Consider the following 15589-nt stretch of genomic DNA (forward strand, 5'->3'; position numbering starts at 1 on the left):
CCAGAGTTATTATTATTAAAAACAATGACCTCAAACAGCAATAACAGTGCCAGGAAACTCGGTGGATTCAGTACCCAACTCCACGAACTGCCTTGTTTTCCATATCTGGCTAATTCTGTTTGTTTGCCACTTTAAACTGTTTTTGTTGCATTTTTGTGGAGCTGCCCATTTTTTCCATGAGGTTTTGCCAATGACCTCACATTGACCTTGAAAGTGGTCAGGAAGAAAACACGAGCATAAGGAAATCTTTAAAAAATGTTTAGGTTGTGGCTTTCTGGCCCTTGGCAAGCGTCCGTGGCAGTCCAGCCACCACCCTAAAGAGTCTCTGGGGGCTGGGGGGACTTACCCAGCCCAAAGTAGATGCCAACGGTCTCCAGGGAGGCGAAGGTGAGTAGGCCGACCCCAAGGGACATGAACCAGTCTGCAAGGGCAGCGAGGAAGAGAATGGTCAGCCTACAGGTCTGGTCCCTCCTATCCCCCCACCTTGTCCCTGTTCCCATGGCCCTCACCTGCATAATAGTGATAACACACCAGCAAGGTCCCAATGGCAAAGCAGAGCAGGACAAAATGGAAAAACTCATCTGTAAAGGCAGAGGTGGATATTACTATTTGCTTCTTTCTCTTTTTTATAGTTACTAAAAGTATTCTTGTCTCTGCTCCAAAGTGACTTTAGTCAGAGATGCGGCTCCTGACCAGCCAACTAAAACAGCACCCCAAATCCCACTCCTTTCCAGGCTTTATCTCATTTTATTATTTTTCTAACACTGACACCACTCAACTTGTTATATTTTTATTTCCACACTTATTCTCAAAAAAAAAAAAACAAAGAATAAATACAAAATAGATTTATTTTGTCTGTCCTCAGTAGGATGCTGGGGCAGGGATTTTGCTCAGAGAATAAAGCACTGCCAGGCATATAGAGCTGTCATACTGTATTTGTCAAATGAGCATTAAATGCAATTGTAAAAAAAATGCATTTTTTTACAAAATTTTATAAAATTCCCCTCCTTAAAAGCAAGCAGTGATTGTGAAAGCCTTTCCAGGCATATATATATACATATTTTAAAAAACCAAACCAGGGAAGTATCACAATACCAGATTTTAAGATATACTACAAAGCTGTAGTAATCAAAACAGTGTGGTATTAGCATAAAAATAGACACATAGATCAGTGGAACAGAACAGAGAGTCCAAAAATAAAGCCATGCTTTTCTGGTCAATTAATCTTCAACAAAGGAGGCAAGAATATGCAATGGAAAAAAGACGGTCTCTTTAACAAATGGTGTTGGGGAAACTGGACAGCAAAGGAATAAAACTGGATCACTTTCTTACATCATACACAAAAGTAAATTCAAAATCGATTAAAGACCTAAATGTGAGACAGGAAACCATAAAATCCCCAGAAGAAAACATAGACAGTAATTTCTTTGACATCAGCCATAGCAGCCTCTTTAGAGATAGGTCTCCTGAGGCAAGAGACCCAAAGGCAAAATTAAACAAATGAGGTTATACCAAAATGAAAACTTCTGCACAGTGAAGGAAACCATCAACAAAACAAAAAGGCAACATAGTGAATGGGAGAAGATATTTGCAAATGACATATCTGATAAGGGGTTGGTATCCAAAATATACAAAGGACTCACACAACTCAACACCGACAACAATCGTCTTCATCATCATCATCGTCATCGTCATCATTATCATTATCATCATCATCCAATTAAAAAATGGATAGAAGACGTGAACAGACATTTTTCTGAAGAAAGCATCCAAATGGCCAACAGACACCATGAAAGGATGCTCAATATCACTAATCGTCAGGGAAATGCAAATGAAAACCACAATGAGAGTTCACTTTACACCTCTCAGAATAGCTAAAGTAAAAGAGACAAGAAATAAAAAGTGTTGGCGAAGATGTGGAGAAAAAGGAACCCTCGTGTACTGTTGGTGGGAATGCAAACTGGTGCAGCCTCTGTAGAAAACCAATACGGGGTTTCTTAAAAAAATTAAAAATAGAATTACTATACAATCCAGTAATTCCACTACTGGGTATTTACTCAAAGAAAAAGAAAACACTAATTCAAATAGATATATGCACCCTGATGTTTATAGCAGCATTGCCTACAACAGCCAAATTATAGAAGCAGCCCAAGTATCCATTGAGAGTTGAGTGGATATGCGTGTTACTCAGCCAAGGACCTGAATGGACTTAAAGGGAATGATGCTAGGTGAAATAAGTCAGTCAGAGAAAGACAAATACCATATGATTTCACTGATATGTGGAATTTAAGGAACAAAACAAACATATAAACAAAGAAAAAAGAGAGACAAACAAAAAAACAGACCCTTAAATACAGAGGACAAACTGATGATTACTAGAGGGCAGGTGGGGGGGGGCAGGGGATAAGTAAAATACGTGAAGGAGATTGAGAGCACACTTATTGTGATGAGCAATGAGAAATGTATAGAATTGTTGAATCATTATATTGTACATCCGAAACTAATACAACACCGTGTATTAACTATACCTGATTTTTTTTAAAAAGCAGGACCAATTTGTATACCTGCTGCTCTATCATTTGCTTTCTTCATCTCATGGATAGATTAGGACCATCTTTCCATCTTAGAACATAATAGATCTGCCCTGTTCTTTTTGACGGCTGCACAGTGTTCCATGGTATAAACTTAACCCAATTTAGTTAACTGGTCCCTCATTGATAAACCTAGAAGTGTTTTTTGCTGTTACCACTGATGCTGCACAAACATCACTACACATGAATCTGTGCACGTGTTTCTGTGGGCCCGATACCCAGAAGTGAAATTGCAGGCTTGGAGGGTTCTCCTAGCTAACACAGATGTGGAGAGGAGCCAAGACTAGGGTCTGGGCCTTGGGCAGGTGTTCAGGTGTGCTCTGGAGTGAGGCCTCCCTGCGCTTTGCCAGGCACTGGGGAGAGAACACAGGGCCCTGGACTCGGTCAAGGGGCCGTGATGAGAGGAGGCTCTGCTGTCTGTGTCCGAAGGACAATGACAATGACAGGGTGGCATTAAAGACACAGGGTTTCCAAACTAAGACCATGCTCTAGGAAGGAGAGCGGAAAGGGGAATCACCTTCTTGCTTTTGGGTATAATGCCTGTCCCGCACTTTGGGAATCTCAGTGTTATTCCCGTGAGGCACATTTCATAGCCCAGGAAAGTTCTAAAGCCCTGGTTCCTTTAGCTGGACAGAGACAGAGTCAGGGGCTCACACCCAGGTGTCCTACACCCTAAAGGTGGCCTTTTGCAACAACCCTAAATGTTTCAAGGACAACTTCCATTTGTTTAATCAAACACGTTGGTCTCACATCCCTTTCTCATCCTTCTCCCTAAAGCCCTCACAGATTCCAGGCTTAGGGCAAAGGAATTCCTTCCAGTTCTTATCACTCCTTCTCTAGAGTCTAGGCTAATCTAACCTCAGGGCTTCCTTGCCCCCTTTAGTTCCCTATCATGACCAGAGGCCTAGGGGGCATTTATCATCCCCTTGACTCCGTGTATAGCAGCAAGAGCACAGGACCAGGGTTCAAGTCTAGGTCGTGCTACTGGCTAGCTGAAAGCCCACATGCCATCCTTGAGTCTTAGCTTCCACATCTGCACAATGGGAGTCATTATACCACCTTCTTGCCATGATTCTAAGCTGAGGTGTTTGCAAACACCACACATGACAGAGGTGGGCTGTGATGGCTGTTTTTCTAGGCCACCAGTGGACTTTCTAACCATAGAAATCTGGACCAGACAGACAGGTAGAAATAGCTTTGGGACACGAAACTCCTTACCATCTTTTTTTTTTTTTTTTTAATTTATTTTGAGGGGGAGGAGGGGCAAAGGGAGAGGAAGAGAGAGAATTCCAAGCAAGCTCTGTACTGTCAGCACAAAGCACAACGCAGGGCTCAGTCCCACGAACCATGAGATTATGACCTAAGCCGAGATCAAGATTCAGACACCCAACTGACTGAGCCACCCAGGCACCCACTTACCATCTTTCTTTATATTCAGTCTTCTTAACTGAGAGGCTTCCACTTCTCCTTAGGAACAAGAGAGAGATGAGTGTTTACTTTGAAGAGGGGTGCCAGGGGGGGTTTTCTCTTCTCTGCCTCACTCAGACCGGCTCTCCTGGGTTCCTCTTCCTGGGTCAGAGGGCACTCACCACAGGGCCAATCAGGGCAAAGCTGTGAAGGTGGGGTGTGTCTGTCCTTGGGACCCCCACTGACCCCTTCCTCTACCCAACCTGAGTCTACATTCTGTTTCCTTTCTCCTGAGCTTGGAGAGCCCTTCCCAGAATCAAGGTGACACTCTGGCTGGTGATGTAGTCCCTGTTTGACTGACCCACCCTCTCAGGCTGTCTGGTCCTGCCCTAACCCCCCTGGAATGGAGGCCACCTCCCCCTCTCCTCTTGGAGTTTGTGTATTTACCACTTGCTGGGTCAGAGCCTCTCCTTCGGAGTCCTGGAAATCAGAAACTCAACATTAATGCCAGGCTAGCTTGGGCCCTTAACAGGTGCCTCCACCCTAGCAGAGGAAGTAGGTCACCTCTGAAAATCCCGAGTCAAATTCTCCAGCTCCCAAGGGATCTTTCTATCTATTGATTGCTGACTGAAATCCCCTTGCCTCTTGCCTAAAGCCCCTTTCTAATCTGCACTGGGCCCCTGCCTGACTGAGCCCAGGTCAGAGCCCCGGGTCCGCAAGTGGATTTGGAGTCCCCAACTCACACCCAGGAACCCTGATAGCTGGCTCTCTCAGGGGAAACAAAACGCCCAGACCTGTTCATCATCAGCACTGACAACCCCTATCCCCTAACTGGACACTCACCTGATTCTCCAGAGGGCACCACCTCTCCGGGGACACCTACACAGAAGGAAAATCAGCGATCACATATCCATTATCCTCTGGGTGGGGAGCAGTTATACTGTGGGGCAGATGGATCTCATTCAGAGACTTTCCATTTGATCTGAGTGGGCCAAGAGGTGACTGGAGCAGGCTGGAGGGCTATTCCATCTCGAGGGGCAACTACCCACCAGCCACCAAAAGCCACTGTAGAAAGGCCTGTCCAGTGTTACAGGTCATCCAATTTCCCACAAGAGGCCAGAAATCCAGGTTTTATATCAACTTTTTTTTTTATTTATTTTAATAGAGAGAGAGAGAAAGCACACACTGGAGGTGCAAAGAGAGAGAATCCCAAGTAGGCTCCACACTGTCAGCACAGAGCCCGATGCAGGGCTGGAACGAACTCAGAAACCATGAGATCATGACATGAGCCGAAACCAAGAGACAGACGCTCAACTGGCTGAGCCACCCAGGTGCCCCTACATTAACTTCTTGATTATAGAAAAGGTGGGCACCTCTTGTATTCCACTGAATCAAAGACATCATCTGTGAGAAATGACATTATTTTCTATATTACTATGTAAGGAAAACCACTGCCAATTTTAATTGTAAGTTGCCAGCAATTTTCAGATGCATCCTGACCTTAGAGATATCTAAATGTGAAAAAGTAGGAGTTGTATAATTGATGAAATGTAATAATAATAGTAACGTTCCTTGAGCTAGATAAAACACATCTGCACACATGTGGGCATCAGTTTGCAACCTCTGCCTGTTCATGACTACACAGATGCAGATGACGACACCTAGCCATGTGGCCCAGCCCCACCAGGCCCTGAGTTCATGGGAACCAAGCTGGGCTGCACATTGGTAACTCTGGCCCCACACCCTGCTGAGTGTTGAGCTCCTTGTCTGGGCGGCTGAGGCTGATTTGAGCCCTCTGTACTTGTCCCGAGCTGCTGCCTCCCCAATTAATCTGGTTTAGGGTGGCCTACCCACCCCATTCATCCTGATTCTTGGTGCTTATTCTAGTTCCTGGGGACCTCTCTCCCAGCCTGTCAAATCCTTTCCCTCAAGGGCAGGGAGAACCCCTTGTAGCATCCCCCCCCCCCCCAACAGGTAGTCACCACACCTGTACACTTCCCATTCTTCATTGGGTCAGCCTCAGGACACAAACATCAGAAGAGGGCACTCAGCACACAACAATAAGCATGCTGAACTGTTTTTATGCAAATATGTCTTTATGTTGATATGCAAATAGGAAACATCATCTGCAGGTGACCTGAGGGGTCAGTACTGAGGGTACGGAGAACATATCAAGAACAGTATGAATTAATGAAACTCTAGGAGTGTAATTTACTTAGAATCTCCTAGGTCTTGGGGGGGAAAAGTAATTCACAAATTCACAAACTGTGGTGATATCTACCTTTCAGTGAATATGAATTACTTTTATGATGAGAAAAAAACATTTTTAAATATATGTAAATGTGACCGTTTCTCTCTCTTTCATTTTACACCCAGTGAAACCATTCCCACAGTACTTGAGTAATTGAAAACATTTTCCTAAACCAAGTAATACTTGGCTTTGTGAAAGAGAAAGAATGAGAGGAAGGAAGGAAGGAAGGAAGGAAGGAACAAAGAAACAAAGAAAGAAAGAGTTCAGGTAAGCAAATAAAACAGTATTAACTATTTACCCACAATGCTACCACCCAGAGGAAGACACCGGTAATATCTTGATGCAGAAATTAAAATATTCTGTTTACCTTTCTCAGAATTATTATCTAACACCTTATTATCAGGTGTTAGGAGACTATGTAGATTATAGAAATGTTGGATTAAACAAAGTTAAACAGGTTTTCATTTTCGTATCTGCAGTACGCATTTGTTAGGGTTTTTTGGCAAACTGGCTCATTCCTACAACTTGCCCCCATTGCATCAAAGTGCTACCAAGCAAAGTGCCATGTTTATAACTCCTTACTGTAATAACCACTATGTCTGGAGATGATTATTCCATGAAGTATTTAGAGATCAGATCCTTAATTTTCCCATGCATGTGTACATAGCCCACTATTCCAAGATAGTGCGTGCTAATCATGTTCTATTTCGCTGGTTGGAAAGCTCAGGCCCAGAAAGATTGGCCGACTTATCTAGGTCACCCTGCAAGTCAAGATTATAGTTCAGAAGAGAATCCGGGGCAGTCTCCCCATGGTAGAAAATGCTTGCCCCCATCCCCATCCGCCAATGTTCTAACCATTCATCTGGCCATATTTCCTATATTTTCCTAGCACTTTTCAGCCCACTGAAACACCCTCGTGATCTTGTTTCTGTCCCACAAAGTCCAGAGAGCTCACGTCTCTGTGTAGTTCCCTTTTCTCCAAGGCCACTGGACGATGACTTACCTCCATAGAGCTGAAGCTCGTCCTTCAAAAGGTCAGGCTCCTCATGCACAGCACCTGAGTGGAAACATCCTTTTAGCCAGCTCTTCCCAGTCACAGTATCCCAGGACAGCTTCCATCTCCCACACATCTGAAGTCTTAAAAAGTAACATAAGCCTTGTTTGTGCTGGGGTGAGCCTGGCAGTCTTTAAGAGGCAAGACAGCCTTCACAAGTACTTTCCCTTTATGCTGTCTGACCCCCCCACACGCTCAGAGGTGACTGTGGTCAGCTTCCTGGACCTGCGTCTGAGAGGTCCTGAGGATCTGAGAGGACCTGAGCCTCCTTCAAAGTCAATAGTCAGAGTTGCCAGTTTTTGAGCACTTACTATGTACCAACACAGAACTTAGATATTTATATTTAACATTTTGTTAGAACCCTGGGGTGACTGAGTGGCTCAGTCAGTTAAACATCCAACTCTTGATTTCCACTCAGGTCATGATCTCACAGTTCATGAGATCCAGCCCTGCCTTGAGCTCTGTGCTGACGGTGTGGGGCCTGATTGGGGTTCTCTCCCTGCCCCTTCCCTGCTTGTGTGCTCTCTCAAAATAAAAAACTAAACTTAAAAAAAAAATACTTTGTTAGATCCTTATGGAAATCCAATGAAGAAGGTATGAGTATCTCTTCTTCCCCCATTTTATGGGTAAGGGAACTGAGGGTCACAAAGTTAAATTATTCCCTGAAGGTCACACGGCCAGTAAGTGGCAATTCCAGGGTTCAAACCCAGATCTGTCACCAAAACCTGCAATCATAATCACTTTTATCTTCAGAAATAGAGCCCAGAACTCAACTCTAGCTTTCTGGGCAGCATTTATTAAACATCTCCCAGGTTCTGTGTGCCAGGTTCTGTACTAGGCATTAATACAGACTCTTCGCCTCATGCTCTTTTCTTCCCACAACCCACTTAGGCCAAAATGTATTTAAATTTTTTATTTTTGCAAAAGTTTTCTTCTGGTTGTTAAAATAGAACACGTTCACTGTTCTATTTTATAGCCAAAAAAGCAAAAGCCAAAAATCACCCACAATTTAACCATCCAAAGATATCCAGAGATAACCACTCCTGACACTTTGCTATTTTTCCTTCCAGTCTTATTTATGGCCACGTATGTGTGAATTTTTACAGAGTATATATAAGATCAAACCAGTCATATAATTTGGCATCTTTCTTGGTCACTTCAGAGATGTATGAAGAACAGAACTGTAGCCAGGGAAGGGTGTATTTTGCTGTCGTTGGACACGAGGCTGCTTGCCATTGGTGCCTTACTATAAACACGGCTGTGAGGAACATCTTTAAAAAATTTTTTTAAGCATTTATTCATTTTTCAGAGTAAGAGAGACAGAGCATGAGCGGGGGAGGGGCAGAGAGAGAGGGAGACACAGAATCAGAAGCAGGCTCCAGGCCCTGAGCTGTCAGCCCAGAGCCCAATGCGGGGCTTGAACTCACGGACAGCAAGATCATGACCTGAGCTGAAGTCAGACACTCAACCGACTGAGCCACCCAGGCACCCTGTGAAGAACATCTTCACGCAGGTATGCTCATTCCCACTGAGAAACTCAATCAGGAGCTGGGTGGGCAAAGGAGAAATGGCAAGGCTTATCGCCTACCAGGTGAGCTGTCCCTGGGGGGGTGTCCAGCCCCCTGGCTCTGCCGACGTTTTCGGGTTACTCTGGGGTGCTGGTCCTCATCACTGCTCCCTGCAAGGAACAAACACAAACTCCAGGAGAACCTCAGCCTGGCATGAGCCTGAAATACATTCGTTCTGATGTTTGTTCTCAGAATTTAGCTTATATGAGGAGTGTGGTCTGGAGGAAAGAGCACTGTTTGGGGGGGAGGGGCGGTGGTGAGGGAGGAGTAGATCAGCCACAAACTTTCTGTGTGACCTTGGACAACTCATTTAATATTTCCACTGTTGCTTTCATGAAGATAAGATGAGGTCACCTGAGGCATCCTATGATAAGCACAGGGGCTGTGTCATCTCTGTGTCCCCACATCATCTTTGCTCCCACTGGGAAGGCCCTTCCCATTTGTCTCCTTTATCTTGAAGATTAAGGAGTAGGAAGGCTTTTCTAACTGCCCCAGTTCACGCTCATCGTCGCCCTCCCTCATCTGGGTTACGATCACATCAGCTATCTGTGCTTGACACAGTGGGCATGAGGGCCAGCGGTGATGGTGTTCGTCTCTCCAACCATCTTGAACTCCTGAAGGACAAGGCCTGGGTCCCTACTGTTCTAAGGGTGCCCAGCCGGGAGGAGGAGCTTGATCAAGACTTGAAGAATGACAGAGTTGTTAGCACTTGGACCAGTCAGTGTTGCAGGAATTCAGGCCTGGGAGCCAGGAGCTCCTGGCTTCATGTCCAGAGGACTCCTTTTTCCTGAGGATGACCGAATGGCTCTGGCAGCGTGAATGTCCCTCAGTGTGCTTGCGGAGCTCCTGCTTAATCGTGGATAAATTTTAAATTTCCAGGAAGCTAGATTAACTGTGTTTTAAAATCAGGGCATATGTGATGTCAGCTAGGTACAGAGGAAAAGGCATCAGGAAGTACATCAAGATTACAACAGCAGGGGTGATTGGGTGGCTCAGTTGGTTGAGTTTCCAACTCTTGGTTTTGGCTCAGGTCATGAGCTCAGGGTCCTGAGAATGAGCGCTGCGTCTGGCTCCGCGTTGAGCATGGAGCCTGCTTGAGATTCTTTCTCTCCCTCTCTCTCTGCTCCTCTTTCTCTCTCTAAAAAAATAAATTAAATTAAGAAAAAAAAGTTGCAATGGCAGTATTTATCTCAGAAGATGGGATTTTGGTTAGCTTCTATTTTCTTCTTTTCTGTATTTTATAAATATTAATCAATGTAAAAAAAACTTTTTCATTGCGTTTTGCAAAATATAAAACAACACAGAAAATGAAACAAAACATTATTCCAAATTCTATCGGCCAGGGACAACCTCCCTCAACATGAAAAATGAACATTATTTTAGCTTTCTCTATGATGTATTCATAATATGTAATTTTTTGTAAAAGGTATTATAGTATTAAATGCTTTCTAAAATGAGGACAATTTTTAGATGTGCTCTCTAATTCGATTATTTAAAAAAGTAACCCTGGCAGAAAGAGTCACAGTTTGCTGCTACTTGGTACCCCAGTATCCATCCCAGAGCCTGGCACATGTTGGTGCTTAACAAATATTTACTGAATAAATGTAAGGAAACACAGTAATATGTGTTCAGTGATTATCTCTGGGTGACAGAGCACAGGGTGATTTTCTTCTTCTTTCTACTTCCTTATATGCTCCACATTTTTACAGTGTTTCTATGTGCAATCTTGCACAATAAAAAGTTTTAATTAAAAAGCAACAGGATGCATTAAAAAAGATATATAGGGAGAGGAGTACTGGCTGCTGGACTATGAGTTAGGGTCCCCAGTATGGAGGAAGGCTGAGGATACAGTGAAGTGCCAGCCAGGCTTGGGGTCGAAAGGGCTAATGGTCACCAGCAAAGCCCAAAGCATGGGCAGGGTGTGAGTTCTAGCAGCATACCAGCCTTTGTGGATCAGAGATCAGAATCCCGATATCAGCATGTCTCTGTGCTTCTGTGTTTCTTTTCTTGTTGCTTTTTCCTTAGTGTTCAGTTTTGCTAATCACAGGCAGTCCCATGTGTGCTACAGAGACCTGAGGGAAGGGGCTTATGGTCACACTTGGGGGAGGACATTTGTAGGGGAGCAGCACCCCCAAGGGTCAACCTGAATGGGAAGACAGAATGTCACCTCCCACCCAGGGAGGAGAAAAAAAAAAGGACAAGCAAGAGCCCCATAATACCGGGAAACTCTTCTTCCAGGGCTAAACCTAATCGGGGATGGGTGTGTATATCCATTCTTGATTCTCGAACAATAAGGGTTTGAACAATAAGGGTCTGTCTGGGTCTACTTACATGCAGATTTTTTTTAAGTTTTTTTTTTTTTTATTTAATTATTTTGAAGGAGACAAACAGTGCAGTGGGGGAGGGGCAGAAAGAGAGGGAGAGAGAATCCCAAGCAGGCTCCACACTGCCAGCACAGAGCCCGATGTGGGGCTCGACACGAAACCCGGAGATCATGACCTGAGCCGAAACCCAGAGTTGGATGCTTAACCGACTGAACCACCCAGGCGCCCCTGTAAGCAGATTTTTTACCTCACTGCGTTATAAATGTATTTTCTCTTCCTTTTCCTACTTTTTTTTTAAATTTTAGATATTTAAATATTTATTTATTTATTTAGAGCACACAGGTAGGGGAGGGGCAGAGAGAAAGGGAGAAGAGAGAATCCCAAGCAGGCTCCGGCTGACAGCACAGAGCCCAGCATGGAGCTCGATCTCACAAACTGCGAGATCATGACCTGAGTCGAAATGAAGAGTCTGATGCTTAACCGTCTGAGCCACTCAGGCACTCCAGGGGATAATCTTAACAGTTTTTTTTTTTTAGAGCTGTTACTATGTGCAAGGTGCTAAGACTTTAGATGTGCAAAGAATGTAATCCTCCCCACAATTCCATGAGGTAGTAGCTTTTGCTATCATCCCCAGTTTATAGATGAGGGCCCCAAGGCACATTGGGTTTAGCAGTTTACCCAAAAGGACACATAGCTGGTGAGTGGCAAAGAAAGGGTTTGGACCTAGGCAGGCTGGTGCACTGAGTTCAACAGCAGAGTGCTCCTGAAAAGCCTAAAATTACTTTACATGAGATGCAGCCGCTTGAGGGGCTTTCTGGGAAGCATGAAAATTAGCTGTAAAGATATCACAGAATAACAGAATACTCAGGATATGACGGCAAAAATTTTTAAACAGAGGACCAAATTGTCTGTGTGGTTAGTTATAACTGTGTACAAGTTGCATGTATCGACAGGTGGGGTCTGGAAGGGAATATGGAAAAATAGAGTTGAAGTATCAAGGCAGGAGATTATGGGGGATTGTTTTCTCATGTAAATGCTTTTCTTGAATAATATTACGAATATATATACATATGTACTAATCTTTGCTATACCTGAAGAAGTGGAGGATGACGAAGAGGAAGAGGAGGAGGAAGATGAAGAGGAGGAGGAGGAGGAAAAACACTTGTCTCTCTTGGGTTGTTCTTGAGGAAAGAGTCCAGCTTCCCTGTCTTGCTTGTGGAAATCCGTCTCTCCATCTGGGAGGCACACATAGGCAAGGATGAGTGTTTCTTGCCCTTCCTACCCCAGAGACCACCAAGACCTCCCCAGGTGTCTCCTTGGACTTGGGGGCCAGGAATGGCTGGGATCTTTTCCCAAACATGTAGGGCCAGTGGAAGGTGCAGGAGATCAGAGTTCTCAGAAGCCTCAGGGGCTCTAGGAAGACCCAAGGCATAAATTTCTCTGAATATGGAGACTAGAGAGGGGCTTTTCAGCCCCCATCCTGCCCAGAGGTCACTAGACTGTGTTGCCAATGTAGGATTCACTGTAAATTACAGGGCAGGTATGATCTGGTCAAGCGAACCCTCTCATCCCCCATTCTGGGGCCGAGCAGGACCATTCCCACCTTCTCGGGACTCTCCCCAGTGCGAGACCCTCTCCTAAGTCCCCAGAACCCCCTTGAGATTTGGGAAGCAACTGAGGGTCTGCAAAGCTAAAGGGTTCTAGGGGACAGACTGGACCAAGTGTGTGTGTGTGTGCATGTCTGTGTGTGTAAAACACTACTTCTCCAGAGGATTCAACTGTGACTTGAGCCACTGTGAAACATGAGCTAAGCAGAGCCTTCTGTTCCACCAGCACTGCTGGACTCTACCTCCCACATGGCTTTGCCCAGAGGGTGAGAGGAGGCAAACATACAGTCCAGATCTTCTGTTTCTCCAGGGACTCGACTGTGATCTTGAGTCTGGGAAGAAGGTCTTGAAGTCTCCATGGTTTTCCCTGGAAGAATAACAGTAAGTAATCAGAATAACAATAATAATTAATTTCACCTCAGTTAATCCCCTTAATGTGTAAACAGCTTGGCAAATAAAGAAGAAAAAGACAAACACCCAATATTCAAAAACACAAGAAAACAACTTATAAAAAAAGAATATACAATTAGGGAAATTTAAATAATGATCATCTTTTGATAATATTGGTAACTTATTTATTTTTTTAAAAAATAGACTTTAGTTGTCAGAGCAGTTTGAGGTTCACAGCACAATTGAGTGGATGGTACAGAGATAACCAACATGCCCCCTGGCCCCAAACATGTATTTTTAGGTGTGATATTTATTTACTTATTTTATTTTATTTTTAAAATTTTTGGGGCGCCTGGGTGGCGCAGTCGGTTAAGCGTCCGACTTCAGCCAGGTCACGATCTTGCGGTCCGTGAGTTCGAGCCCCGCGTCAGGCTCTGGGCTGATGGCTCAGAGCCTGGAGCCTGTTTCCGATTCTGTGTCTCCCTCTCTCTCTGCCCTTCCCCCGTTCATCCTCTGTCTCTCTCTGTCCCAAAAATAAATAAACGTTGAAAAAAAATTTAAAAAAAAAATTTTTTTTTAACGTTTTATGTATTTTTGAGGCAGGGAGAGACAGAGCATGAACAGGGGAGGGTCAGAGAGAGGGAGACACAGAATCTGAAACAGGCTCTAGGCTCTGAGCTGTCAGCACAGAGCCCGACGTGGGGCTCGAACTCATGGACCGCGAGATCATGACCTGAGCCAAAGTCGGCCGCTCAACCGACTGAGCCACCCAGGTGCCCCTAGGTGTGATATTTATATAAGGTTATATTGAGTTAAAGTGTCCATAAATGTAAGGATAAATACTGAAATTTTTATGATAAAATTATATGATGTCTGGGACTTTCTTCAACATGATCTTATTGGGGGGTTGGAGGGTGTAGGTGGGAGTCCAAATAAACAAACACGACCACGAGTTAATAGTTATCGGAGCTCTATCAAAATATAAATTGTGGTTATCTCTGAGTGGTGATATAATGTATTTTCCGTTTCTTATTTTTACTTTACATTTTCTAAATTTTTAACAGTATTGCTTTTGTTGTAATAAAACAGCCAAGAATCTTTCCTTAGTTAAAAATGTAATATGCCAATATCAGAATAGTATATATCAGTGTATATCAGTACTTAAGCCCTTTTACAAAGGGTTTCTCTGGGCCTGATCACAAACCAAAGTCAGGTAGGAATTTGGCTTAATTGCTCCTCACATTTGAATTATAGTTTCTAGACAACAAAACTTCCCCAAATATTGTGTCCTTTGACTGTTACAATCACCCTTCAAGGTATTTTTATTACCCCTATCTTATAGAGGCACAGAACCCATATGAATACACCTCAAAACATTGGTCTGGGGCACAAAACTACTCAAAGGCCACTCTGGAGTCCGGCCCTGCTGGAATGCCTTTCCAGCTTTCCATGCATTTCCATGGAATTCCAGCATCCACGATTATGGTGACGGTAAGGGCAGGAAGCAGGCACTTGAAGGTGAAGAGCAAAGTTTGGAAATCTATCCCATCAGGACACTATACTTCGTACTTTCCTGAAATTCTGAGAGGGAGCTAGAGGTAACTCTGGAGGGTGGCTTTCGGGTGAACGTAAAAGGCCATAACTGTGGCCTTGGAAAATCCAAATGGCTGACCAGAGTCAGCTAGTGCTCTCAGTGGGGAAGATATATGGAGAAGGGCTCCCCTACAAAACCTTTATTTTAGCTGGGCACATGGCCACCCAGCTACGGACTATGTTCCCAGCATCCCTTGAAGCTAAGTGTGGCCATTTGACTACATTCCTGCCAATGGAATGTGTGTGGATGTGATACGTGTGGTGGTGTGACAGTAACTGTTTAATGGCTCTCCAGGAAAAAAAGTACATACACATGCACACACACACACATTTGTTATAAGTTACTGATGTAAAAAATGCATAGCATACAGTTTACAAATAATAAAATATACAGTACCCTTTATTGCAAATCCCACACACCTGTAACTTCAGTGTGATTTGGAATTTCTTGCAAAACCTGCTATCAGTTTTTTATAAGTCCATCACCAGCAATAGTGTCAAAATCAAACTACTGTAAGTTATTGATTACTATCAGTTTCAGCAAAAAAGTTGCCGACACGATTGATGAACGTGAATACTCATAATGTAAATGTCAGCTGATATTTTCTTTCACATTAACGAGTAAGACAAAAGTGAAACAACCAAGGCATTCATTGTCAGTGATATGAGCAACTTCTTTGCTGAATCGCATTAGTTTTCAAATTCCGGAAGACTATTTTCTCGACTTGTGCTATTTACAATGTAATGGCTGTAGGTGCAACCCAGTTTTAGGTTGAATCTGCATTATTAGTGTTTTCTTGATCA

General features: G+C 43.9%; 1 protein-coding gene across 5 annotated transcripts in view; it reads right to left on the reverse strand.

The window, feature by feature from the left end:
• Window positions 1–15589, reverse strand: part of TMEM40 (transmembrane protein 40) — a 57328-nt gene that overhangs the window by 21179 nt on the left and 20560 nt on the right. For 2 of the 5 annotated variants that reach the window (XM_047848857.1, XM_047848858.1), the window contains exons 2-10: window positions 13089–13169; window positions 12287–12430; window positions 8892–8981; window positions 7253–7306; window positions 4842–4877; window positions 4446–4478; window positions 4011–4058; window positions 510–581; window positions 347–421 (exon numbers count right to left, since the gene is read on the reverse strand). In XM_047848857.1, the coding sequence (XP_047704813.1) occupies window positions 347–421; window positions 510–581; window positions 4011–4058; window positions 4446–4478; window positions 4842–4877; window positions 7253–7306; window positions 8892–8981; window positions 12287–12430; window positions 13089–13161 (625 nt within the window). In that variant the 5' untranslated portion in view covers window positions 13162–13169. The remainder of the gene's footprint in view (window positions 1–346; window positions 422–509; window positions 582–4010; window positions 4059–4445; window positions 4479–4841; window positions 4878–7252; window positions 7307–8891; window positions 8982–12286; window positions 12431–13088; window positions 13170–15589) is intronic. The other 3 variants (XM_047848861.1, XM_047848860.1, XM_047848859.1) reach the window with 3 other exon arrangements.

This window comes from Prionailurus viverrinus, chromosome A2, assembly GCF_022837055.1.
Source record: "Prionailurus viverrinus isolate Anna chromosome A2, UM_Priviv_1.0, whole genome shotgun sequence".
NCBI classification, from domain to species: Eukaryota; Metazoa; Chordata; class Mammalia; order Carnivora; family Felidae; genus Prionailurus; species Prionailurus viverrinus.